Raw genomic sequence first — 27,366 nt, 5'->3', positions numbered from 1 at the left:
TTTTAGTACCTGTCCCCCGCATGCATAGGAGCAAAACAAAAAATAGGAATTGGTCTTTTAACTATTTCTATAGCAATTGCATCCCTAGCAATTGTAGAGAGTATTAGACGCAAAATTTCTATAGCAATCGCATTTTAGTACGTTGTTTATAATTAATATTTCTATTCCACTTGAGCATGATCCTCTCTATAGAAAATTCATGTGACTTTGTCCAAAAAACCCTGATCAACTTGAAACTTTGTACTATAAGGTAACTTAATAGCTAGTGTTGTCTTTAATTTTAAAACTAGGAAAAAGTCTTTGATAGTATGGTCAGGGAAAAGTTGTTGTCGCCATTTATATAGATCAATGCACAGATTCTTATTACTCTGAAACAACGTACGATGAAGTTGTCTACATGTGCACCATACACGGAATATTACATGGACCACCACTTAGAGTGGAGTGACAAGAGCTTCACGAACTCAATGACCACAGTGACAGAATTGGTGGCAGCGATTGATAAGAAGGTATCGGCCTCATTGGACTCGGCGGAGCCGCCACCGGCCAAGTCGGAGAGAGCCCTAATAGCAATGAAGGGTACCCTTTGTTGATGGCATATAAGAGCCACCGATGCACTTTCCATGTCCACTGGGCTCACTTCAAATTTGTTGTAGATGAAAGACCTGTATGCTGCATTGTCTAGGTAGATGCTTTGGCTAATACCTCTATTCACAAGCTCCACCTTCGGTGTCGTTGTTAAGCATGTGGTCGAGTTTATGCACGACTCTAGCTCCAAGTCCTGAACATTTTATTGCCATACTTACCACATTAATTGCTGTTACCATAATATGTTAGGTTAATTACACAACGTACCCTATAACCAATTCACGACTATAATTTTTTGGGGCATCCATTAATAATGGTAGTACTATAAAACAAAAACTAGAACCCTACACTGAAACATCACACTGACAAACTGATCTAGATGCAACAATTAAACTTTTATACTTAAATCACTTAATACTCCCTCAATTCCAAATTAAATGATTTTTTTTATTATCAGAAATCAATTGATGTTTTAACATTTTAAAAAATCAATATTTTTGTTTTCAGTTTTCAATGAAACATTAAAACATAAATTGTGGCCTTGAAATTCTAATCAATGCATTTATTAAAGTTAAAAAAGAAAACTAAAAACATTTTACTAAAAATTAGTCCCTAATACTATTGTCTTAGAATATTTGTTTTTTTTTAGAATACAAATTTAACCAAAAATATATTTTATATTATCTTTCTTATCATATATATATATATATATATATATATATATATATATATATATATATATATATATATATATATATATATATATATATATATATATATATATCAATTACTTTGTACAAAATTTTAATTCAACAACCAATGAATTAATTAAATTAGTATTCTACAAAAATAAAACATTAAGTAGTGAAAAACACAAAAATATGTTGAGAATTTTCTTTTATTCGTAAAAATTGAATTAAGGTATCGACAAGATTTATAACAACTTATATACATTATTGATTGAACATTAATTTTGATTCCACGCTCTGAATGTCATTTTTAGAATAAATTGAAATTATGTATTTAGAATACATTATTGGCGGGCCGAAGCATTATCTCAAATCGATTAATTATTTAACTACGCATATGTTTTTTTATTCTTCCACAGTGACAATATAATTGTACTCACCTATGAAAATGTTACTTTTTTATATATATTTTAAGTCAGCACAAATATTTTCTGCCACTTTCTTAATAAATTAAAAAAAAATACCCGCTTAATATATGTTCAGACACAAACAATTTGTTTTGACTTCTAATACCAGCCCACCTACTCTCCGTTTGTTTATACAAAATACTTAATAAAGTAAAATTAGAAAATAAAAGAGCGATCTTATTGTTTATTTTGAAAGAAAAATAGAAAAGAGAAGAAAAACTTTCTTCAAAATTGGCATGAAATGAAAGGGAGATTATCTCTATCTTATTTTTTTTAGTTTCTTAAAAAATTGAATAATTTGTTATAACACAAAAAAAAAGTAAACAATTTTATGTTAAGAAAAATTTATAAATTAAAAATACATTTTAATTAATATAAAAATATTTTCATATAATTTATTTATTCCTATATATAGTCTCTTTTTTACTCATCCAAGTAAACACAAAAAAAATAAAAATTTCCATTACTTTTTTATTTTTATTCATTCAAATAACATATAATTTCTACTTTATTTTACTTTTATTAATTTATTTTTTTCTATTTGATTCCTATCAGCATTAGGGTTAGGGTCGTTTACCTTCAACTTTTTGGCAATGTGGTAGTACTTGGAATCAACCGGAACCCAGAAGACATGCTGCCTTACTTCCGGAACGCCATCAATGGGAAAAATCTCCTCTGGTTGGTACCATATATTGTTGAGTTGGTTATCAAATGGACTATCAGCAGTTACGTTTGAGGTGAAATTTGCAAAATTTAAGTGCCCTAATTCCCTGGTGTAGTCTCCATTGTCTTCCAAGGGTAATGTGTCATCAGGCCCTAGCCCATACCTCTGCACAACATATATATACAACACCCAAATCAATCTATCATTAATCTTTCAAGTTTCTATAATGATTTAGTTAATTGAACCATCAAATACAAAACGGGATGAATTTATATTGTGTCAGATCGCATCGATTAATTAGTTAACTTCGTAGAAAATACTCAGAATCAAGGTGTATAAAACGATCGATACTGATTGCACTTTTAAATTTTACAGTAATAAAAAACTAACGATATCTGAAGGCTGACATTATGTACTAATTTTTAAAACATTTCTCCAAACTTTACCACTTCTAAGTTCTAAAACAATATTTTGCAATATTTTTGCTTTCAAAAATTCATTTTGTCCCCATGTGCCCGCCCGAGGGATATCGCGCAGGTTTAATAAGCAAGCCAGCTCTGCAAAGAAGTTATTCGTACTTCTTCTACAAGGTACAATTGCAAAAGCATTAATTTTCTTACTTCCTTGCCTTACATATACTGTAAGTGTATATTTATTTTCTCTTTTTTTTTCTTTTCATTTTACTCCATTTTTTTATCTTGTTATTTTTTTCTCATCATACTAATTGTGTCATTTTCTCTTTCTAACCTGTTTTTATTTTTGGAAAAAACATAGATGAGACGAAAGAAAAAATAGACATATAAATATAATTACTCTTTTTTTTTTCTTCTCATCTTTCTTCCTTCCTGACTAAATCTTCCCAAAATGAGATGTATATTTTTAATCCTTTCTTATACGAAATAACAAACGTCACGTATAATATTGTGAGGTTTTTTTTTTTTAACTAAATAAGATCATAAGAGACGATGCAAGAACCATTGAGTTTTTTTTTTCTTACCGAGCTTGTAGATTAGTTAGTAGAATACCGAGTGTAGGTATATATTTTAAAATTAAACCCAGTAAAAGAAATTTTTTATTATTATTATTCAATTTGAGTCCAAATAAAGCAGTTCAAATCAATAAATAAAATCAATATGGTTAAAAGAAAAGACTTACTAAATATTAGTCATCAAAATTACACTAATGTTATGATGATAACAACATTAATAAAGATAGAAATAAAAAATATATATATATATATAACGAAACGGATCAGGGGTAGATTTTTGTAATACCTGCCAGCTCCATAGTGCTAGATGAGCCCAGTATTGGGGAATAGCTACATCTCCAATATGCAAGGACGGGTTTGCATTTCCAGCAATGCCGTAATGCACCACTCCTTCTACCGTGAATAAACTCAACAGAAGCTGAGTCGTTATAGCTGCATTTATCTACATCAGTGGATGAAAAAGAAATTAATCCCAATTAATTTATGTTGCACAAAAGTCAAAACAGTTCTTCAAGGGCATTAAAATATATATCAACGTAAAAGTAAGGCAAATAGAACCAAGTAAAACAGGAAAGTGAATCTACCAAAAAAAAGGAAAGGAAAACGAAGCCTTACCACGCTCAATCCTGTCATGACCAGTATAACAGGCTTGTCACCAATGGCTCCAAAGCGAAATCTCCTTCCTTCATTAATTATCACCCATAAAAAAATTTAAAATAAGAACTAAGAAGTACTATAAGTTAATACATATATAGCTTATCCTTTTTTTCGCAAAATTTCATGTTCAGGAGACCCTAAAAAAATTATAATAATATTTTGGAAAAATATATACCAGCGAAGTCTATGATGGTGTCACTAGCTGTGTAGCCAGGATTCTGAAGAAGAGGGTCTAGTTCAAAAGAATTTGGTATGATTAAACCTAGGTAAGGTCCCTCTTGGTTGGCTTTAGCAATTTTGCTTTGCAACTCAAATGTCAAAGCACAACTTACAAAAGCATGTTGAGCATTAAACCACAAAAATGCCGCCAGAAACAAGCATAAGACTCTACTAGCACCTTCCATCTTTACCCACCCAGAGCAAGAACTATGGAACATGTGAAATGAAAGACCCGAGGGTTGGTTTTTATAGAAAGAAAGACCAGAAGCATAACTATGCATTGACACTTACGGAAAGAAAAAAATCCTCTACAAAAAGAATCTCAAGCATAGTTAGGACAAGCAAGCATTATCAAGGAGTGAAACATTACTTTATTAAGGACCTAAATCTCAGGTCATGAATCAATTAAGAAATTGAACTTTTGTTATTCTCAATTAATGATCTCAATTTTACTGGAAAATATTTTAATTAATAATTAACATATTTAAAGATAAAAATATCTGAATCAACGTATAAAATTGGGCGCTTATAAATAATAAAAAAATACGTATAAAATTGGGACGCAAATCACTTGTCTGACTAGTATGTCTCAAATTATGTTCTATCAATAAAATCTTGACACGTGATTAAAAAAATAAAGTGTACATTTCCTACTTCCTCACACTCATTGACGGATCCCTAATACCGCTTACACCGCTGTTCATCCCTCTTCAACCTAAGTAGTCTTTCTCTCACAATCGAGAGCATTATTTTGCATCAAGATCCGTTTTGTAATAAAACAAATTTCTCCTCTATTTTGATCGTAATTTATCGATGATACGTTGATTGGCTACTAGCAAAGAAAACAAAATCTTGATTTGAATTGCCTTGAAAACAATGACGTGTTCTGAATTGATCTCTTAATCTTGAATAAAGAACAATTCTTGTGTTGCCTGCTATTCTGTGTTGAAATGAAACCTAGCTTTGTTTTGATCTTAATTGGGAATGGAAGCATTGATATTACTTGACTATGAATTGATTGTAAGGGAAAGATCACCCATTGTTTACGTGTTCTGAAATTTACCCAATTCACAGGAGCTTTGCTTTGATCCAACTGAGTAAAGGAAGCCAATTTTTCCCGTATTCAGAATTGATATAGTAAGGAGAAGACAATAAATTAATATAAAAATATTTATAATGTTTTTCTATTAAAGGATCAATTCTCGTTAATTGTAAAATTCTTAACTAATTTTCACTGTGAATTATTTTTCATTGATTTTGCTATCTAGTAAAACTCCAAAGTGAAATAGAATCATATATATTCAGGCAACAGCAGGTTCAATTAAGTGACATTTTAGAAGAGGCGAAGGTGTATATGCGTGGAAATGAATGAAGTCGGGGCAAAAAGGTTTTTCTTATTCTCTGACTGCAGATTGGATGCTTAATCCTATGGAATGTTTAAGGAAAATTATTTCCAAATGAATTAATTGAGCCGGACTGTTGGATATGTATGTGAATGATTGATGGTGGATATATGGCATGCATGGGAAAAGTTTGAGTTTGGGTTGCTGTGGTATTTGAATTGATCGAAGGTACGTATATATATGTATGGTGTTCTTTGGGGTGAAGGTGTGGTGATCATTTGATATTATTGATGGGTAAGGTATGACGTTTTTCAAATTGGTTGCAGTCAAGGTTTGTTTGATAGGAGTATTGTATTTGTAGACAGTTGATAGTGCAGAATGATGAATATATGGATATATTATGAATAGTGTCTTGCCTTATTCAGTGCAGCTGCTTCTTTTTTCAGAGATGATAAGTTGATCAGACATTCAGGCTCATGATGGTTATTGTTGATATATATGGACTGATAATGTATACTAGGTAATGAATAGTGTTATTTGGTAGTTATATATGAATGTTTGGTGGGTGTTTTATTTGGTTGAGGTTTGTATATATTGGTATTATGGAAGTGTTTATGGTAAAGGGTAGCATAGGAATTAAGATGATTATTTTCTGGCTTGTGGCTTGTGTATAATGAAATTTTCTTTTGCTTCTCAAAAAAAATCTCCATTAGAAAAATCTCCTAACTTTAACTCTTTCACTAAACTTACACGAGCCTCAAATGATTTAGTGAAAGTTTTGCACAAGATGCAAAGGCTATGAGGAATATCGAAAATTCGTGAACAAAACTCATAAAAATGGTGCAACGTGCCTATTAATCAGAAGACGGTTGGGTAATACCTCTAGAATTTTTACCGTTGGATGCTGAGTTTATCGTTTGGCGTCTTCATGATTGAAAACCGTTTTGAAAATTACAAATATAATTATTGCCAATTGGAACTCTTTGATCGGTGGGTGTCATATCCTTGTTGGGTTTCTCATCGCATAAAGATGACACTGTGGTTGGGTAGTGAGCAAAAAAATCTTTATTTCATGCAATGTTACAGAAAGGAAAAAAAAAAAAAAAAAGAGCACAAAGAAAATTGAACATCAAGAAATAGAGCACAACAAAAAATTTCAATGTCTAAAAAAATTGAGTCCAATAATACATAGTAACGAATTTAATAATGCATTGTTCTTCACCAAACACATTTTTTTATAATCACGATGTAAAAGCACTTTTGACTATTTTTATAATATACTATTCTTATTTTCAATTATTATTGTTAACAAACACATTTTAATTTTTTTTAAAGACAAATATATTTTATTAAGAAAAATAGCATGGTTTGAGCACAAGAGGCGATCAAAACCAAGCCATATCAGAAAATACAAAATCTGTATCAGATTAGCTCAAAAATAGAATGCATATAAACCAGTTACAGTACAGTATTCAGTATTCACCCTCCCATACATATTAACGTAGCGTGATTCAGCCAAAAAGTAATTAAATCCTTATTATATACTCCGTGCTTTTAAAATTATTAAAAGACATAATATTAAATAAAATATTATAAATATATAATATTAAACCCGTGCTGCACGAGTCTAAAATCTAGCTAAAAACTAGAACTTTCTGTGTCGTTCCTTTGCCCGATTATAACTACTCTGTTGACCATGACAGACTAGTCTTTGGTAGTGATTTTATTTTAACTATTAAAAGAAAAAAAAAAAAAAAAAACTTTCACTGCTATGTTCGGTTTTGTCCTCAATCAGACTCATTTTGTGCTTGGATTGGACCTTTTTATTAATATAAATTTTATTGGCTTTTCAAAAAAAATTGTTAAAAGAAAAAAAAATATTTTTAATAATTTTTAGGTAAACTTAGTTTTGATTTCTATAATTTTAAATTGATAAATTTAACCTTTCAATCTTTTAAAAATACGTGTATTTACTATTATTTAGTCATTCCTAAAATCTAAACTTAACATTTGACAGTTTTTTAACGCCACAAAATTGGAAAAGTAACTAAATTTATATATTTTCTAAAGTTGGAAATTAAATTCATCAATTTAAAAACATAGAAACCAAAACCAAATTTAATAATAAATAAAAAACACTTTTTTTCCTTATTAAAAATCAAACAAACCATGATTGATGACAGTGCAAACACACGTACAAACACCCATATATATATATATATATATATATGAACACAAACATATATCATGGATGTTACAATCATTGTCTTGCATAAATGTTGGTATGTGTATGGCATTATTTTGATTCCAATACCGATAGGTATGAATTTGGCGAAAGTACAAGGATAAATTAGAAAAAATATAATAACTAAAAGCTTAAAATTAATTTTGAATAACGTAAAAGTTATATATTGCTTTTTTTTTTTGTTTTTTAAAGAAAGTTTTATACTGCTTTGATTCTAACTTGATTTTGTCTAATTAAAAGTAATTTTGTTTTCGCAATCAATCATTCTAAATTTGAGTTAAATCAAAATTGACTGTATTCGTCATGATTTTACCATAATATATATATTGTATTTGTTGTAATTATGTTTTATATAATTAACTGATGTGTTAGATAAAAAAAATATCATTTTATAATTTATATATAAAATAAAAAGAGAAATAAATAAATAAAATTAGACAAAAAATTGAACAGAAAAAAATAATTATAAAAATATATTACATAAACAAAATAATTTTATTTTACTCTGGATTAAAGATGGTGAAAAATTTACACCATCAAAATTGAATACAAATTTTCTTGTTAGATAAATTATTTTTATTTATGTGAATATAATATGATATTATATGATTACGTTAATTCTTTATATTCAAGAATAACTCTTTTGAAAGAAATATAAATGGAACCTATATAAGTTATAATTTGTAATTTTTTATTAAAGAATCTAACCTCACTCATTCAATTGACTAAAAAGTGAGTATAAATTATTATCAACTCTTTATCATCAAAGTTTGACTCCTATTTAGTCTTTATGAACTAAAATACTTCAACAAAAGTTAATTTAGTTAATAATTAACAAACTCGTGCTAGTATTTCATATGAATATGATAAAAAAATCCCCAAATTCATTTCACCTAAATGTTCATTAATTGAAAAATAATATATTTATTTATGAGATGCCTAAAAGTACAGACCAACAATTCAGATAGTACAAAATAATATTTGTCGAATTAGATGCTCCTGTAACACGTGATTATAGACTATTGTCCCGTGACAAATTGAACACCACATAAACAGGCGGTGAAACTTGAAAGCTACGCGTACAAATTGAATTTTAACTTAATTTTAAATTTTGAATACTGTTAGTGTAAAAGATTTACACTATAAACTAATTTAAAACCACTTTAAATACTTCCTTAGATTTGATTTATCCAATTACTACTACTTAATTTATTAAAACTATAAAAAAAAATCAGATGATAACCATAAATATATCTTATATTTATATATATTTTTAAAAACTATCGTTATTATTAATAACCTCTCTCTTTCTCTTTTAAATTCTAATTATTTATAATTAAAACCTATACTTTAATTAGGAGTACTTTAATTTGAGTGCTATAAAATAATTATTACAATAATAAAAAAATATAAAATAATTAATTAAAAATAAATATTATGGATTAAATCTTATAGCAATAGCAAGCACCCCTTTTAATCTAGGTCTTATAAGTAAGACCAGAGAAATATAGCATTTTAAGCTATTACTATGAAAATCAATCATTTATCATATTATAATAATCTACTGTTAAATAATAATAATATAAAATTATTATAGTAATTTAATTCTTAAATTTTTAGATTTCAAACCTTTATACCTAAAGTCTCCCATACTTAATACTACTACCACGCTTTGTTAATGGACAATTTTTAAGAAGAAAATCCTTTGAGAACTCTTTAAGAACATTTTAAACTAATTTTCTATCTTGAATAAAAAAACTCTTTCATTGTAACACCTATTTTTAAAAAAATAAATTAAAAAGGATTTTATTTAAAAAATAAATAGAATTTTAGGAAAATAATGAGATTTTTTTAATTAAATAAATAACAAAAAATATTTTTATTAATTAAAATAATAGTTTTAAGATAAATAAAATAAAAAAATGATCTTCGAAAATAAAAATGATGTTTTATTTATTTATTTGATAGGGAGTAAAATAGAGTTTTTTTTTTATAAAATAATAAAAAATATAGTAAATAATAGACTAAAAATACCCTAACTATAAATAGACAAATATTAGGTCAACTTTTACGTTCACGTCTCTACACTCTATCTTTTCCTCAAATTCATTTTCTCTTTCCATTTTCCAAAACCCTTCCCTTTCCGTTATACTCAAACCTGTCTCAGTAAAACTATGATCTTGAATTCATTAACCGTTAGATCGTCGTGAAATTTGAACACCAGGTTCATAATTCATTTATACACAATCCTGACATTGGGATTTGCAAAATAACAACTTTTGTGAGAAAAATATCTCTTGCACAAAGCTATTTTTTTTCGTACACACTCAAATTTATCTCAATAAAACTATGATCTCAGACTCGTTGACCATTGGATCATTGTGAAATTTGAATACCAGGTTTGAAAAATCATTTTCGCTCACTCCCACCGTTGAGATTTTTGAAATAATGTCTATGAAAAGAGAAATATCTTTCACACGGAGATACTGAAATGGAGGCTTCAATCTTTTCTTTTCCTCTCTAATACTTAGAAATCCTAGCAGAGCAATTAGAGAAAAAATTTGAAGAATCTTAGGGAACTGCTAGAGACGTCAATGTTTTTCTCAAACTATACACGTGAAGCCGCTTAGAAGTAAGGGATGAGTTTACCGCAATTAGGGTTAGAATGAACATGTGTAAAGGAAAAGTTGTGAGTCATTATTGACTTTGTCTTCTTTCTTCTTTGACCTTTATGTTTATTCTTTTTGTTTAACTTTTTTCACGGTTTTCAATAAAAAAAATAATGGTATATATAGATTCATTTCATAAAGATTAATGCAATGCATTTGTTACTTAATTGTAACGACTTTTAAAAAAACATTATACACCTAATAGTGTACCTAGATTTATTAGTTTTATAACTAATATATTAATATTAAACTCAAAATTTTCAGAGAATGTTTAACAACCAAAATAAAGAGAGAAAAAAAATTCTACATGTTATGGGTAGACTAGACTAACCCTTCCTATTTTTAATTCTTATTAAATTTATAGATAAATTCTAATAACATCCATAATTGTAGTCATATTTTTTTTTGAAGATATTAAAAACTTTAATTAATTATTATAATTTCATTTAATATTTGTATAACTCTGCAAGTTAAGTATATCTTGACGATAAGGTAGATTATTCAAAATATTTGCAAAATAAAATTAGTTAAGAAGTGCAATTACATACATTTTAAAATGTAGCGTGTAACAATAAATTATCCGTTAAATATAATATTTTTTTTACAAACCATTGACACCCTTTATGTGAAAAATTCGGATCAGTGTTGACATTTTATGGACTTGAGGCCGAATAACTTATAAGGGTTTCTTTATATATAACTATTAAAAAAATGATATATATTGCATAAAAAATAAAAATGTAAAATTATACATTTATTACATTAAGTGAATTTTTTAAAATTTATTATTTTTTAAAGGAAAATTTAATTTATTCTAATTCTAATTATCCTCGAGTTTTGCCATTTTTTTAAATAGACATCTTGATCTTAATTTAATTTTTTTCTGAAGAACATAATTTCATTCTAATTCATCCTTAGAATTTACTTTTTACAATTTTTTATATCAAATTAGTGTTAAATTATTTATATTAAATGGCAATCATTTATTAATTTTTAATCTTATTTTTTTTATATAATTCACTCTGTCACATACTAAAATATCAAAATATTAATTTAGAGAAAAAACAATAAGGTCTTTATTTGAGTTTTCTAATTATAAATTTTATTGTGATTTAATGTTTGCAAAAGTTATTTATAAAAATAAACTAATAAATAATTGGGAGATAAAATAAAAAAATGATTGAATTTTCATTTTTGTTAGTAATTTTACCTAAATTCAATACAAGAGACTATTTACAAAAAAATAAATTCGAAAAATAATTAAAATTTATGTAAAACAAGAGATAAAATTTAAGGATCAATTACAACAGAACTAAAACTTAAGGGATAAAGTTTAAAGTGGTTAAATACTCTCCCATAAAATTATAATATATTCAATAATATCAATATAAAAATCGTTATTACACATTTTCTTATGTATTCCCTAGTTCACACGCACATGTAAACTTTTTTTTTTTTTTAATTCTCTCTTTTTATCTAAGGATACAGACATTGTGTTTTTCTAATCAAGAATCCCTTTCTAGTTTCTATCCTTATGGTGAAACTCTGAATCCTTTGATGCACTACGGCAAAGTTTATAACATTAAACCATGCATTATGCTGCCTGATTAGATTAAAAACTAAAAAAAGGGGAAGATACCAAACCAAATGACTACAGGCCAGGCGGTTTAAATAGAGGAACAGGATTGAAAATGCCCTCTACGTCTATGGGTAATTCAAGGACACGGCTAAGGGCTGCTGGAGTTGATGTCTTGCCCTTCCAAGTGTTAAACCATGGACCTCCTCCAACTTCTAGTGCTGCCATATTACTTGAAACGTCCAATATGATCTGCCATTTACCAAATATTATTCATCAGAATGTTCCATTCAAAAACACCAAATCTGAAAAACAATTAATTTATGAGTGAATTAGAGTGATACCTTCCCCTTGCTGCCGTCATATCTTCGTTCCCACATTTGTAATTTTAGATCTCCGAAGCATGTATCTTTACAAGCAGGGGCCAAGCCGGCTTCTGCTGTTGGAGCACGCAATGTTGTACCTGGATCCTCTGTTGTTGCTTCTATTTCAACCTGCCAAAATAATACAATATTTAGTGTTGTTTGGTTTTTTAAGCTTTGCTCGCGTCCGATGCACCTTGAACACAATTTCACTGAGAGGAAGTTTTGGTGTTCAATGTGCTGAACGCCTACACAAACACAGCCTTAGTCTGTCATTAGCCAAATAAGGCCCATCTGACTACTTTGTTTCTCTTGGATCGAGAAGCTCAATCAAAGTTTCTCAAAGCAATCCCCACTGCCTAACTTATCCTATAATCATTAACATGTTCTTCTCATTCAACCTGGATCTCACTAAACGGAACTCAGATGCAAAACTTTAATAACAACTACAACTAGTGTGGTCTGCGTAGTATGTAACAACTCCCTTAACCACTGGAAAAAGTAAAATGTAATTAGAAAGATATATTTACCACATATCTGCCATTGTCTGCTGACATAAACCAATAACCCCAAGTAGTAACTTCCCAGTTAACAACACCATTCCATGGCACAAATTCATAAAAAATTCCACCATAATGAATTCCAATCTGCAGCAGTTGGCAACATAGAAAATATTATAAATTTAAGAAAAAATAATTATAAAATAATAAAATAGAAAACTGAAAAGAATAATTGTTTGTAGTGACCAAAAGATGGCAAATAGAACAAATAGAAAAAAGCTTAAATATGTTAAAGGTCCCCGATACATGACCGAATTTTGTTATGGATCCCTAATAAATTTTTATGTTGTTTTGAGTCTTTGATATTTTAAAACTTTTGTTTTAAGTCACTGTCGTCAGTTAAGTGATGATATGACACCATCACCACTATTGAAAATGTTGGGAAGATTAGTTTATAAGGTGACCCCTCATCACATAATTGATAGCAGAGACTCAATAAAAGTTTTCATATATCAGGGATTCAAAACAACAACAAAAATTATTAGGGACCCAAAACAAAATTCGACCATTTATCAAGGACCTTAAATATATTTACATAGAAAAAAGAATAAACCTCAGATTAGTCGCTAAGATTGTAAGCACCGGTCACTTTAGTCCCTTACCTTTTTAAATCCTTATTTATCTGATTGCAGAAACTCATTCACTTTAGCCCTTAATATCAATGAAAAATGAAGTAGAAAGGGATTAAGGTGAATAATAATTTGCAAAGTTAGAGACTAAATAAGGATTTAGAAAATTCAGGACTTAAGTGACCGACCAATGTTTATAATCTCAAGTTCTCAACAACAAATCTAGAGGTTTAGTTAAAAAAAAAATCACTATCTACAGTTAGATATATTAATTAGAAAATTTCCAAAGAAATATTGACCTAATTAAACCACTTCATTAGAAATACTATCACTCATATGACTACATAGGAGAAAGGTTTCCTTGAAGTGTAAGGAATGCAATTGATACATAATTGAAGAAATCAAAAGAACTTAGTGTTTTCATCCTCACACAAGAGTTTCTCAAATCATAGAGAATATTTAACATGAGCGCAGAATGTTATTTTGACAAAAAGGACAAAATTCAAATTAGCTATAGATTCATTTATTTTGGAGGAAAACTTAATATTACATAATAAAGTCAGTGAAATAAAATTATGAAGTGAGTCAAATTGATAGTCAAATGCTGTATAAAGTTACCAATGCAGCATTTTCAAAGGTCTCGGCAATTCCAGGAATTTGCCTCAATCCACCAGCTGCTGTAAGAGCAATTTCTCCACTAGCCCCTTCAAAAACATTACATTGAACCTGTACGAGACATCAACTATTTGAGATCATAAAAATATACAAACATTAATCCAAGTATTGGTGAGAATAACTGAATATTGATATAACATAAAAGCATATTAACCCACAATACCGGCTGTAAAAATTCAAGTACACTAATGGAAACCAACATCCAAGTGGGTCAATTAGGAAGGATCCAATGATGGATTGGAGCCAGTTATTATTAGGAGTGAATGTGATATGAAATAACTTATCCTGTATTAGCAATTAAGTATTAGTTCTATATTAAACTGCATGATGACAGTTATTCATCAAAAATAACTGATGGCAATTTTGTATTAGGATTATATCCGATAACAGATTGTGTAAGTAGGCAAGTCTGATGTTATTTGCAGTTTTTGGACAGAGAATACTCACTGTAGTAGACTTCTGTCTCTAGGACAACAATTACTGTATTGTGTTTGATTTCTATGTTCAGAATTATACTTTATCAGTCTATCAACTGGTGTTCTATGATTCATATATGATCATGAATCACGATAAAGCTACTCCTTTTATAAAATTATATTTTGTCAAGTTGTACTTCATGACGCACAAGTAACAAAAGGACTCTTCATCTACTACAGTCTTCAAGCCCCTGATGATTACGGAATAAGGACTACTGTTCTTGCATCTAGTGCTTATTAAGTAAATAGACAATTGATTATTCTAAAGAAATAAAAATATAAATAAAATGAAGAAATAGATCATTCTAACCATAATTTTCAAAAGACAATAAGGTTTGTAATTGCTTACATACAACCAGCTATATCTGAAGTTTTGTAGCAAGCCATGAAATTGATGTACTTATGAACACTAAGGATATACTTCGATGATGAAAAAAATATTTACCCAAAACCATTTTCTTGGGAATCCTCCACCCCAGTTCTTTTCTGAATAAGAAGGAGCGTTATCAAACTCAATCCTCTTGCCATCCCACTCTATCCAACCTGAGATCCAATATTTATATGAGGAAAATGAATGAGGACATAAACATCATATCACAAACAAGAGTGATTATTTTTTTAATAACAAATGCACTTCACAAACTGATTATCAAACAGGATCCTAAAAAGCCGGTCTTAAAACAAAACATTAACCTTCTAAATGTGAATATCACTCTCTCTCCCTCTCTTCTTTTCCTGTCTCATCGTGGCTCTAGAAACAACTAAATCCTTTCAGCATTACAATCTTCTTCACGTTTTAACATTTTTTAAGTGACTAAATGTCAATCACTTTGCAAATCACATTAGCAGTTTACGGACATAATAGATTCGTATCAAAAGTTCAAACAAAATTATCATGTTTCATTTCAGACATAACATAACAAGTGGGACACTAGACCACAAAATAAATAAAAGATCAAATAGCCAATAGCTGAACAAGTAGAAAATGCCTGTTGACAGTCCACCAGCCATGCATATTTGCCAATGTGGTTCAAAAACAGGAAAAGCTGCAAGCCACCCAGCAGTAGACTTCTGCGTGGAACCAACATCACCCCAACCATATACAGGACGCGTACTATACTCCCAACGAGCTGTCTTTACTGTCTCTACATAATTTGACCTGTAATTAAAATTTGTGTCAAGTACAAATACAATCAAACAATGCAATACTTAAAAAGCAATCTAACCCCCACCTTCCATCATCGCGAATAAAACCTTGATGCCAAAGGGGACTGACTTGAAAACCTTCCAGCACTCTATCATTAAATTCCTAAGCAAAATGACCGAATACAAAGCATAATAAGTGGAAATAGAGAACAAGACTTGTTGCTGGAAGCCAAATATGACAGAACATACACCATTTGCTAAGGTAGTTTAAAATAGTTGGAAATTTAAGAAAGAAAAATAACCATCGCAATTTGCAAGACAGTCAAGGACTACCAACTAAGAAAAACCAAGGTCCAAGAAAGAAACAAAATTAATGCCATTGAAAAACAATCACCTAAAGTCTTAGAATTTGAGTTTAGGCCTAATCAACCTCAAAAGTTGCTCATGAGGAGAGAGTTGTCTTTCAGACCTTAACTTACATACACTGTTATGGTTATAGTGCTAGTCAATGGGATTTTCAACATACCCCACGAAGAACTGGACGCATCTCTAACATGAATTTTAGAGGATTGGACATAAACGGGTTGTCTAATAACATATGATCAGATAGGCCCAACAACAACCACTAGGATACTAGGATGGACTCTGATAGCATCTTAGAATTTGAGTTTACGTCTAGCTCAGCACCCCCAAAAGCTAATTCATGAGGTGAAGGTTGCCTCCCAATTATTTAACCATATCAATAGTCAATGTGGGATCAATCTCCAACACAAAGCTCAACAAACATAAAATAGAAACAGTGAACTCATCGGTGGAACACCTTAGGAAGAAAATTTAACACGGAATAGTCATGTGTCTAGAAAAACATTCTATTAGCATGTTAACAGTGAGATTGAAAATAAACCTGAGGAGGAACCTCCTTGTTTGGAGGTTTAGAATTTTGGTTGGGCACGAAAGTGTTCCCCAACATTAGTTCATGCCTACCTAAGCATTGTTCAAATCCACAGAATACCAACCACGAGTCATTTGAAAATCAGAAAAAATAAAGAAAGTTGAAAGAACATAGCAGAGTGTAAAGGAAATCATTACTTCCCCAGAAGAATTGTGATTCAGGAGAAAATTGACAAATATATTTGTCATCGGCACCGAGAATTTGAGCACCGACACCAGTAAACCTGGAGCCGTATTGGGCCACTTCGAGCGGCGTCAGTGGTTTACGAAAGGATGGGCTCTCGACGGAGTACATGAAGCAAAAACTCTGCCTCCGTTCCGGAATGGAAAGTTTGAAGTACCAACCCTCGAAGAATTTGCGAGTAGTCCCATCGAAATGGTAGCTATTGGTTGATCAATTAAATTGAGAAAAATAGGAACATTGAATTCATGAATTGAAGAAAGAAAGTTAAATACCCGCTGTGAGGAGTTCGAAGGTGACGATTGGGAGGAGTAGGGGAGTAAGTAGGTTTGACAGAAGTTACAAGTTGTTCCTTTTCCTTGTTATCAATGGGAACGGTGTCTGAGAAGAAACTGCGAGCTAGGAGGCGCGTTGAAGAGGGAAAGTGGAGATTGAGAGAAGGAAGAAGAGGGAGTGAGGGAGACAAAAGAGGAGACTCCCAGAGCTTGGCTTCCATGGCAATGGCAATGGCAATGTAGGAAAGCAGAACAAAACGGTGCGACTTAGTTGTTAGTTAATTGCTTTCGGCTAACTCACCAGTGCCACTCAAAACAGGAGACTCTATCCTTCCTTCCAAAGCCACTAAATCAACTTGTTAAACCTCACGTGCTACATGCTCAAATGATTCATTACACTTAGGTTGCAAAATTTTACATAATTATGATAACTAATTAAAGTTTTGAATAACTTCACAACTGAATATGATAACTATGGCTATATTAAAATAATTTATCTATAATTTTAATAAATAAAATAAGAATCAAGGAAAGCTAATTTGTTTTGCCTGCCCATAACAGGTGGTGCTAAAAAAACTAACTATTTCCTTTATTTAGGTTATTAAACATTTTCCAAAAGTTTTGAGTTTAATATTAAAAATTTTCAACAAAACTAATAAATCTACGTGTAGTTTTATGTTATATATATATATCAATTGAAAATCACAAAAAAAGTCAAGCAAAAAGCCAAAGATCAAAAAAAGAAGAAATAAGACAAATTTAATAATGACTCACAACTTCACCTTCATGGTGTTAGTGTTTTTTTACTTGTTGCCTCCCCCTCTGCAATTCAAGGTGTAGAATTGAATGTAATTTGCAAGCAAATTAAAAATCCTACCTTTTATTTTAATCTTCTCAATTTAAGGTTGAATAAACCTTGTTGACCTTGCTCAATATACTCTTGATGTAACACTGTAAATATAATTATGATAATCAAACTAATCAAAGGGTTGATTCGAAGATATCTTAATGATGTTAAGGCAAGAGATCATTACACATTATATTTGAATTGAATTCATTAAGATGTTTTTGATGCAATCAAGTTCATTGAAACGATACTAAAATCAAGAAGAATTTCATATATTAAATTTAGTTGTATGTGAAATCCAAACACATGATGATCTATGTATTGATGGAGAGTTATCATCTCATACTTCTTTTAATGATACTTTCTTACTCTCAACATATACTAGTGTTATATCCAAAGTTGTCATAATTATTGTTATCATATTTAATCTTTTGGAAAAAGTAATTATGAGACAAATGTAAAAACTTATTTAAAGATATAAAAATAACTTTATCATATTTATTTATTTCAATAATTTTAATGAAATAACTTAAAATTAGTTAAGATGGAAATTATTATATTTATCATATTCAATTGTGAAGTTATTCAAAACTTTAATAATTATGTATAACTTTTTGAAAGCTAATATCTTAGAAAAAATTTAATGGGTGCAATTTAAACTACTTATTTTAAGTTTTCTATTTCCTATTAATTGATCCCACAACGTTAAGTTACATGGTATTTAAAAAAATTATACATTTTATGATATAATTTTAACTTTAAGTAGCCTTTAAATGATCTACCGACACCCTTATTTGGTTTAATTTCTATTTTTGACGATGTGTTTCATCTCTCACAACTAAAACACAACTTAATTATTTTTCAAAGAAATTGACACCACACTACAAATGGAATGGTTAAAATGTAAATTTTGTTCCTTTATTTTTTTAAAACCTAAGATTTTAGCTTCTCTATTTTTTAATTTGAGACATTTTTTCTCTTATTTTTAAAAAGTTCATAATTTTAGTTCCACATTTTTTAATTGAGACATTTTGTTCTCCATTTTCTTAAAATTCATAATTTTAATCTTTGTGACCAATTTCAAACGTTGATTTTTATGTATTCTATAAAGATTGATCAATATGTATTTATTTATCATCTACATGACAAATATTTTATTTAATTATTTAAATGTTAAGAAACTTTTTTATTAAAAAAAGAATTAAAAATATATAATGAAGTCTGAAATTAAAAAATAGGACTAAATTTGTATATTTTATAAAAAAAAAAAGTGGGGGGCCAAGTTTCTCAATTAAAAATAGAGAAATAAAAATATGAATTTTTAAAAAATAGAGAAAAAATATCTCAATTAAAAAAAATTAAAAAAATGGAGACAAAAATTACATTTTATTACTAAAAACTTTCAACAAATGCATTAAATTTTGTTGGACCTCCAGATCCGGCAATTAGCGGAACCAGTCACAATCACAAGGGAAGTTAGCACCCAAATAGGGTGGTTTATTTCGAGTAGTTTTTCCTTAGTTTCTGAATATATATATATATATATATATAACATGGTTTAATTCTTCACGAACCTGTATGACAGTGTCCGCATTATGGGCATGATTTATGATATCTCTTAATTTACGAATATGATCATGAATTCCAAGAAAGAAACAATATTGATGCAAACACAATGCAGAAACAGTGAACTTAATTAGAAAATTTAACACAGAAGTGTCATCATGTCTAGAAAAAAAATATATAAATAAAATGCATGATCCTCCGAAAACCAAAAGATTCTATTTGGCTATTTGCGCGTTAACTATGAGATTGTAAGATGGAATAAAAACCCTCGAAGAATTTCCGAGTAGTCCCATCAAAATGTTATCTATTCAATGATTAATAAGAATATTGAATTGTTTAAAAGTGAAGAATGAGAGTAAAGTACCCGCTGTGAGGGGTTCGATTGGGAGTAAGTTAGAAATTGTTCCTTTTCCTTGTTATTATGAATGAGAACGGAATTGTGTGCTACGAGGCGCGTTGATGGAAATGCAAGTTTGAAAGATGGATAAGGAGACAACATTTAATGCTATCTTCTTCATTCTTATGTCCTTCTCCTTGATTTTACATTATAAAATATTTAGGCTTTTCAAGCTCCTAACTAATTTGTAGTTAAAATTATTGTAACGCCTATTTGTCTCAAAAATCATTTTATAACGAATTTTCAAACATGCATTCTAGTTGGTTAAAGCCGTTAAACAGTATATTATATGAGTTTATTGTAAACTTCTCTAACTGAGTTTGATTTCCTTGGATTAAAAAAAAAAATCTACAGTTAGACTTGTTAGTGGCTAGGATTGAACTGGTAAAGTGTTAAGAAATAGAATTTGTGAGTTTGACCCTTAGAAGTGCAAAAATGCTAGAAGTCGTCTACAGAGACACACAGAGAGAAGTATTTGTGTATGGTGGTGCGGTACATTTGATCGAGAATGCTTAACAGAACTTGAAATTAGGATATTACAATCACGTGAATTGGCAAATGGTAATGCTTGATCTAATTACAAAGAATGATGGGTAAGTTTAGATTAAAATTCATAAATATAAGTTTGAATGACGAAGAATATGTTTTTGTAAACTTCAATTTGATCATAAAAAAAATGAATTTATTATAACGTGGTTCATGCTGATTTTAAAAAACTATAACGTGGTTCATATTTGATATTTGTTATTTAAAAGTACATAAAAAATGATTTTATTTGGATAATAACAATTAAACTATCTTACTTGAAGTTAACGGAAAACAAAACTTTTAAAAAGCAACCTTGATAGTACTTTGAGTTGAACCTCAGACTATTAGGAAGTTTATAGAGATAAAAGTAAGTTGGGAGTGACCAAACATTATCCAAACAAGCTTGAGGCCCCTAACAATGTGGATTTGCATTGAATCCTCTATAAGAATGTCCTTTCTTTAGTATAACAACCACGGGCAAACACGCATAAATATTTAGAACTCTCTAAAAATAACAGCTTGATTAAATCATTATCTGCCAAAAATGCTATACTTTAGATACAAATTTCACTACTATATCTTTTCTCATCCCAACCAACCTTATTATATGCGTCTATATAATCTATAAACTTACGCTGATGTACCTCAATTTCCCAATCGCAATCCAACAATCCAGATTGATTATTTTGAATTTATTTAGGTGATATTGTAGGTAACTGATTATTGGTTTTAAACCTTGGACATGGACTGATTAAATTGTACATAGTCCTACCAAGAAGGTTTTCAGGATTGCCAAGATCAAGATAACAGAGAATAACAATGTATGATAAGAGGGAGCATAATTTATAGTGCATACAAATATTGAGTGGAAACCATATTTGTTTTTATCAGAGCACTAGCAATGAACGAGGCATTACTTCTCCAATCAAAGGTTAACGATGGTAGGCTTGTAGTCAATCGCAACGATTTTCTCCAGGCAAGGAAGGAGCAAATTTGCATATTCAACATGGGCAGGATGAGCTACATACTCTGCAAGGCCTTCTGTACTCTCAAAGGCTGATTCAAACACATGAGTGAAGCCTTGATGCATGTTTTCAGCACTTACATCCTTGCCCCTATAGTACATAATTCATATATTGCTTTGAAATGTTTTAATCAAGTCACTGGAAGGAGTTCAAGTTTAAATGTGTTAGACAGTAAAATGCAACGCAATAGTTGAATGACATTTCTCAATCACCTATATATAATGTTTCATATTATTCTCTTCTAACATGACAGCAGATAAGTCTAACAATCAAATCTTCTATTTTCTATTCTTTTATGCCTGACCTGAGCCACTAAAATTGTAAAATTTGCCAAACACTCGTAGTCTTGGTCATAAGGAAATTGATGGTAATGAAAGCTAAACCATCATCACATATTCACAAAATAGTCACTTATGTTTTAAAAACTCACTTAAGATGACAAAAATAAGCTATTTTGACTCTTTAATAAGCTGAACTAAACATGTATCTCACTAATATCATACTTGCTTGTTTAAATAACAAATGACCCTATAATGCAGAAAAAGCAAAAATCATGTTCTGAAACCCTAGAATTTTAGCTATGGATGGACCACTAAGTATAACATTTATGAATACTAAAAGCACAATATCCATTGGATCAAAATGTAGCCATAAATAAATTGAAAACCAACCCAATTAGTGATCCACTCTGCTCATCAGTAATTAGTAGTACTTATTCATCAGCTAACCTGGGCAGCCCATTTTAATGAACTTATTAAAAAAACAATATTTTGGTCAACGGTTTAGCTTTTTCCTTATCAAAGTTGGTTGTTGAAATGCATTGCAAGTGTGAGAAAGAAAAGAAAGACATAAAAAAGAAAGTGATGAAATAAGTAAGTACCAATGGAATGAGATTGACTAGATCGGCAAAACTCTTGATGAGCTCTTCAATCCGCTCTGGGGCAATGTCGTCATTGAACTTTGCGAGGACTACGTGTTTCACTATTCCTTATGCTTCCTCCATATCTTCATTCACAACAGAACAACCAAATCTCCTTTATCACCATGTATTATAGGCATCTCAACAAAATAAAAAATAGAAAATTTATTGAAAATATCAAAGTATTTTTGGCTTTTTTCTCTAAACCATTTAAAAACGATGTGGTCTATTCCTAAATTATAAATCTAAATTCTCATCTTGTATGAGAGTGTTTTCTAGTTATTAATTTCTATATATTTTAAAAAAGTCATCAATAATTTAAAAAAAAAACTTCACAACTTGATAACTACAACTATGGCTATATTAGAAGAATTTATCTACAATTTTAATAAATAAAATAAAAAATTAAAATAAGAATCAAGGAAAGCTAATTTGTTTTGCCTGCCCATAACAGATAACAAGTGGTGTTAAAAAAAACTAATCATTTCCTTTATTTAGGTTATTAAACATTCTCCGAAAGTTTCGAGTATAATATTGAAATTTTTTCAACAAAACTAATAAATCTAGGTGTAGTTTTAGGTGTAAAAAAGAAATTAGACAAAAAGGTCAAACACAGAGAAAGAAGAAATAAGACAAAGTGAATAATGATTCACAACTTCTCGGTATTGTTAGAGTTTCTTTTTATTTGTTTAATCCTCCTATGCAATCCAATGTATAGAACTTAATGTGCAAACTAAAAATCCTAACTTTGTCTTTATCTTCTCAATTTAAGATAGGGTGAAACACTTAATGCAAATCTTATTGATCTTATTCAATATGTCCTTGATGTAACAAGTGTCAATATATCTAGCACAACCAAACTAATCAAGAGATTGATTCGAAGATATCCTAATGGTGTTGAGGCAAAAGATTATTACATGTTATGTTTGAAGGATTCATCAGGGTGTTCTCGATGTAGTCAAGTCCACTAAAATAAAACTAAAAGCAAGAGAGAATTCTATATCTTGAATTTTGTTGCATGTGAAATACAAAGAGACATTGATCTCTATATTGATGGAAAGTCACCATATGATACTTGTAATGATACTTTCTTACTCCTAACATATGTTAGTGTTATCTCCCAAATTGTTGATATTATTGTTATCATATACAATCTTTTGGATAAATAATTATGAGACAAGTGTAAGAACTTATTTAAAGTTATAAAAGTAATATATAAAAAATATTTTTTGTATCTATTTCTATAATTAATATTTCATCAAGTTATGAATAAACTCTCATTTTATAGAGACTTATCAAAGAAACATTCAATTAAAATATTTTTAATCTTTTTAAGTATGGTTAAATTTAGCTTAAGTCTTTCATTTTTTTTAAATTTTAATCTTTATAAAATTTAAAATAATCTTTGTTTTTGTTTAGTTATGACATGACATTTATCTAATCAAATGTCAACAACCATTTTAAGATGACATATGAAATAACATGCCAAAATGCATGCAATTAAATAATTAAAAAGATAATTTAATTTTAAGATTACAATAAAATAAAGAGTAATTAACCACAATTATATTGTTGTGGCGTTTTAAAAATCACAACCCAAGGCCAACCTTGGACATTGTTCAGAGATACAATGGTTCAGACAGAAATGAAACTAAAATAATTTAAAAAATTCTATATAGTGGTACAATAATATTTTCAATATTGTTTTAACTAGATTAAAAAAATTATCGTTTCATGTCTCTTTTCTTTAAAATTAAAATGTGATAGGTAATTTGGAATATTTTAGTTATTTATAAATTCATTTTAAATGAATTTCAACTAACATTAACATATTATTATGTAATGGATATAATTGAATTAAAGTGTTTATTTTTGCTAACATAATAAAAAACAAAAATTTAAACTCAAAAGAAATAAAACTAAAAGCTAATATACTAATAAAGAAATTAAAATATATGTAAGCTTTATTCATAAATGATGAAACGATGATAATTGTATACTTTTTGGTTGTTTTGTTTTACAAGCTCTTCCGATTTTGATCTATTCCTATATTAAATTTCTTAATTTTTAAAAAATGGACATTGGCAATCGTTATACATTACACTAGATATCTCAATTATTTAAAAAATATTACATTTAAATTTTTTTATAAGGACGGTTACCCTGTAAAGGCTAAAAAACAATAGAATAATTTATAGAATTTTATGCAATGATAGGGGATGATTATTGTAATTTACTTTTATTAAAATATGAGCGATGTCCGGGTGGACTAGGTAATTAAGTAGTCTATGGTAGATAAGTTTTGTTAAGCAGTTGAAATTACAATTTTATACTTAATAATATTTTTGTTTTGTTTTTTTCTTTTCCATTTCTCTCTCCGCAACCAGCAATCAGCAACGACAGTGGCACACGGTGGAGAAGAACCTCGTCAAGGCTTTGGGTTATATATACAGGGAATATGTGAAACTTTCAAGTGTATTAGTAGATTTTAATATTTAAAAATAATAGCTTAATAAAGTCATTATTAAAATGTCATTTTAAAATAAATTAGTTTAATTTCTAAATATTAAAATGTGATTCTAAAACGTCATTACCAATATAAAAAAATTAATACAATCAATCAATAAAAAATATTTTTAAAATAATTATTATAAAAGTTAAGATACATAAATTTGTGATTGGATACTGATATTCTTTATATACAAATTTCACTTTTCTAAACCCAAATCACCCCTTACATGCCTCTATATTGTCTATAAACTTACAGTGATGTACCCCAAATTTCCTAATTGTAAGCCAACAATCCAGATTGATCATTTTGAACTTATATAGGTAAAATTATAGGTAACTGATTATTGATTTTAAACATTGGAGTGATTTAATAGTACATTCCTATATCAGTAAGGTTTTTAGAATTGTCAATATCCAGACAACAGAGAATGACACTCAATATATGACTCGGGAGGAGCGTCGTAGTGTACACAGGAATTGCTTAGATAGGAAACCAAATTTATTTTTATAAGAACACTAGCAGTGAACGAGGCATAACTTCTCCCATCAAAGCTTAACAATGGTAGGCTTATAGTCAATCACAATGACTTTGTCCAGGTAGGAAAGGAACAAAGTTGCATATTCAACATGGGCAGGATGAGCTGTATACTCTGCAATGCCTTCTGTACTCTCAAAGGTTGATTCAAACACATGAGTGAAGCCTTGATGCATGTTTTCAGCACTTACATCCTTGCCCCTACCATACATAGTTCATATACGGGCATTAGAGATATTGCTCAAGCCACTAGAAGGGGTTCAAGTGCAAATTCTTGGAAAGTAAGATGCAATGCAATACAAGTTCCATCTTTCTTAACATGACAGCATGTAAACTTTAACAAAAATCCAAACCTTCTATTCCTTTAGGCCTTGCCTGAGCCATTGTAATTGTAAATTTGCCAAACACTCTTTATGGTGTCTTTGGATTAGATTCAATTTTTCCATAATGAATTCTAATTCTATGTTGAAAGCCAAAGCAAGCAACAAATAGTTGCTTCCAATTTTTAAATTTGAAATCGAACCCAATTAATATTCCACATCCACTCACTCTGCTCACCAGAACTTAGATCTCATTCATTGGCTAACCTGGGCAAACCCATTTGAATGAACTTATTAAAAATTCAATTTTTACGGTCAATGGGGTTTACTTTTTGCTGACCCCGTTTGTGTTTTGTGTAGACGTTGATGTTTTTTGCCCTGATCTAAGTGGGTTGTTGAATTGCATTGCAAGCGTGAGAAAGAAAAGAAAAGACATAAAGAAGATGATACCAATGGAATGACTTCATGGGTGGGATGAGATTGACAAGATTGGCATAGTCCTTGATGAGCTCCTCAATCCGCTCTGGAGTGACGTCGTCCTTGAACTTTGCAAGGAAAACGTGCTTCACAACTCCCTTTGCTTCCTCCATTTCTTCTTTCTCAACAACCTTATCTGATCCCTTCTCATCGAGTATTGTATTATAGACCTCTCAAAAAAATTAAAAATACATAATTTATTGAAAATATCAAAGCTTTTTAATTTTTAGGTTAAATTGCTCTATCAATCAATCCCCGTAGTTTTGTCAAATTTTTAAGGGTAAATAGCCACCCTCCTGCTGAGCTAGGGTTGATTGGCTCTGCAAGCTGGCGATATGGGCACCCTTTTCCCTAGATTGTAGTCCTTTTTTTTTTTCTTTCTTTTGTTGTTTCTTTTCATTACCCTACAAAAAGAAAAAACACAATTTCTACAGTCACAAACATCTAAAATCACAAATATCTCTTTATTCCCTCTCTCTAAAATATCTATGAAGTTTACATAATAATTAACATGCTCAATTGTACAATTTTAAATCAAAATAAGATTGAACAGTCAAAATTAGCTTTCCTTGTAATCTCTCACATGATATACTTTTACACATACAAACTCACGGTTTTCAATTTAAATAAATCAATATACTTTTATTTCACTTAATTTCTTTAGGACTGAGATTCCTATAAATGAAAACAAAAAGTTATTAAAAGGAGTTTCGTTATAGAAAAAGAAAACAAGTTTAACTTAATTAGTTAAACAGAGAGTATGATTTCTTATCAACTTTCCTCTCACTTGTTTCTTTGATTCCTACAAGCCAAACAAGTTATAGAGAGAGAAAAGAAGAAGAAAAAGAAACTAAGGATGAGCACAACAATATTTCCACCTATTCTCCATTAATGACTCCAAAATGATTTATTTATGGGTTTGAAAACATGTTTGGCAAGCT

General features: G+C 29.5%; 3 protein-coding genes and 1 long non-coding RNA gene across 4 annotated transcripts; all 4 read right to left on the bottom strand.

Moving 5' to 3' along the window:
- Window positions 1-309: 309 nt before the first annotated feature.
- Window positions 310-4,568, bottom strand: LOC114415138 (bark storage protein A-like). Its single transcript, XM_028379698.1, has 5 exons — window positions 4,229-4,568; window positions 4,012-4,079; window positions 3,683-3,838; window positions 2,322-2,573; window positions 310-781 (listed from the first exon to the last, which is right to left on the bottom strand). Exons 1-5 carry the CDS (start codon window positions 4,551-4,553, stop codon window positions 419-421), a joined length of 1,164 nt encoding a protein of 387 aa, XP_028235499.1. The 5' UTR covers window positions 4,554-4,568; the 3' UTR covers window positions 310-418.
- A 7,308-nt stretch (window positions 4,569-11,876) lies between these two features.
- LOC114415137 (tocopherol cyclase, chloroplastic-like) lies at window positions 11,877-17,629 on the bottom strand. Its single transcript, XM_028379697.1, has 10 exons — window positions 17,301-17,629; window positions 16,983-17,227; window positions 16,798-16,877; window positions 15,980-16,056; window positions 15,737-15,906; window positions 15,193-15,290; window positions 14,215-14,322; window positions 12,998-13,114; window positions 12,450-12,599; window positions 11,877-12,357 (listed from the first exon to the last, which is right to left on the bottom strand). Exons 1-10 carry the CDS (start codon window positions 17,519-17,521, stop codon window positions 12,181-12,183), a joined length of 1,443 nt encoding a protein of 480 aa, XP_028235498.1. The 5' UTR covers window positions 17,522-17,629; the 3' UTR covers window positions 11,877-12,180.
- Window positions 17,630-21,410: 3,781 nt separating this feature from the next.
- On the bottom strand, window positions 21,411-22,674 carry LOC114414004. Its single transcript, XR_003667092.1, has 2 exons — window positions 22,544-22,674; window positions 21,411-21,801 (listed from the first exon to the last, which is right to left on the bottom strand). It is a non-coding gene; the product is annotated as an uncharacterized LOC114414004 (long non-coding RNA).
- A 2,714-nt stretch (window positions 22,675-25,388) lies between these two features.
- Window positions 25,389-26,799, bottom strand: LOC114415136 (stress-response A/B barrel domain-containing protein HS1-like). The gene is made up of 2 exons (XM_028379696.1): window positions 26,399-26,799; window positions 25,389-25,829 (listed from the first exon to the last, which is right to left on the bottom strand). The coding sequence occupies exons 1-2, from the start codon at window positions 26,536-26,538 to the stop codon at window positions 25,640-25,642; spliced, it is 330 nt and encodes a 109-aa protein (XP_028235497.1). The 5' UTR covers window positions 26,539-26,799; the 3' UTR covers window positions 25,389-25,639.
- Window positions 26,800-27,366: the final 567 nt, after the last annotated feature.

This window comes from Glycine soja, chromosome 6, assembly GCF_004193775.1.
Source record: "Glycine soja cultivar W05 chromosome 6, ASM419377v2, whole genome shotgun sequence".
Classification (NCBI taxonomy): Eukaryota; Viridiplantae; Streptophyta; class Magnoliopsida; order Fabales; family Fabaceae; genus Glycine; species Glycine soja.
The sequence above is the reverse complement of the archived record's forward strand: the minus strand, read 5'-3'. Positions and strand labels throughout refer to the sequence as shown.

What these genes read in the sequence shown, in the direction of transcription:
- LOC114415138 (XM_028379698.1), bottom strand. Translation starts at nt 4,553, where the DNA reads ATGCATAGTTATGCTTCTGGTCTTTCTTTCTATAAAAACCAACCCTCG. An exon ending in TCATGACAGGATTGAGCGTG is followed by an intron (nt 3,839 to 4,011) that starts GTAAGGCTTCGT and finishes CCACTGATGTAG; the next exon opens with ATAAATGCAGCTATAACGAC. An exon ending in ACATTGCCAAAAAGTTGAAG is followed by an intron (nt 782 to 2,321) that starts GTAAACGACCCT and finishes TAAAATGTTCAG; the next exon opens with GACTTGGAGCTAGAGTCGTG.
- LOC114415136 (XM_028379696.1), bottom strand. Translation starts at nt 26,538, where the DNA reads ATGGAGGAAGCAAAGGGAGTTGTGAAGCACGTTTTCCTTGCAAAGTTC. An exon ending in CCCATGAAGTCATTCCATTG is followed by an intron (nt 25,830 to 26,398) that starts GTATCATCTTCT and finishes TATGTATGGTAG; the next exon opens with GGGCAAGGATGTAAGTGCTG.
- LOC114415137 (XM_028379697.1), bottom strand. Translation starts at nt 17,521, where the DNA reads ATGGAAGCCAAGCTCTGGGAGTCTCCTCTTTTGTCTCCCTCACTCCCT. An exon ending in CTTCGAACTCCTCACAGCGG is followed by an intron (nt 17,228 to 17,300) that starts GTATTTAACTTT and finishes ATCAACCAATAG; the next exon opens with CTACCATTTCGATGGGACTA. An exon ending in CCTTTGAAAATGCTGCATTG is followed by an intron (nt 13,115 to 14,214) that starts GTAACTTTATAC and finishes CAACTGCTGCAG; the next exon opens with ATTGGAATTCATTATGGTGG.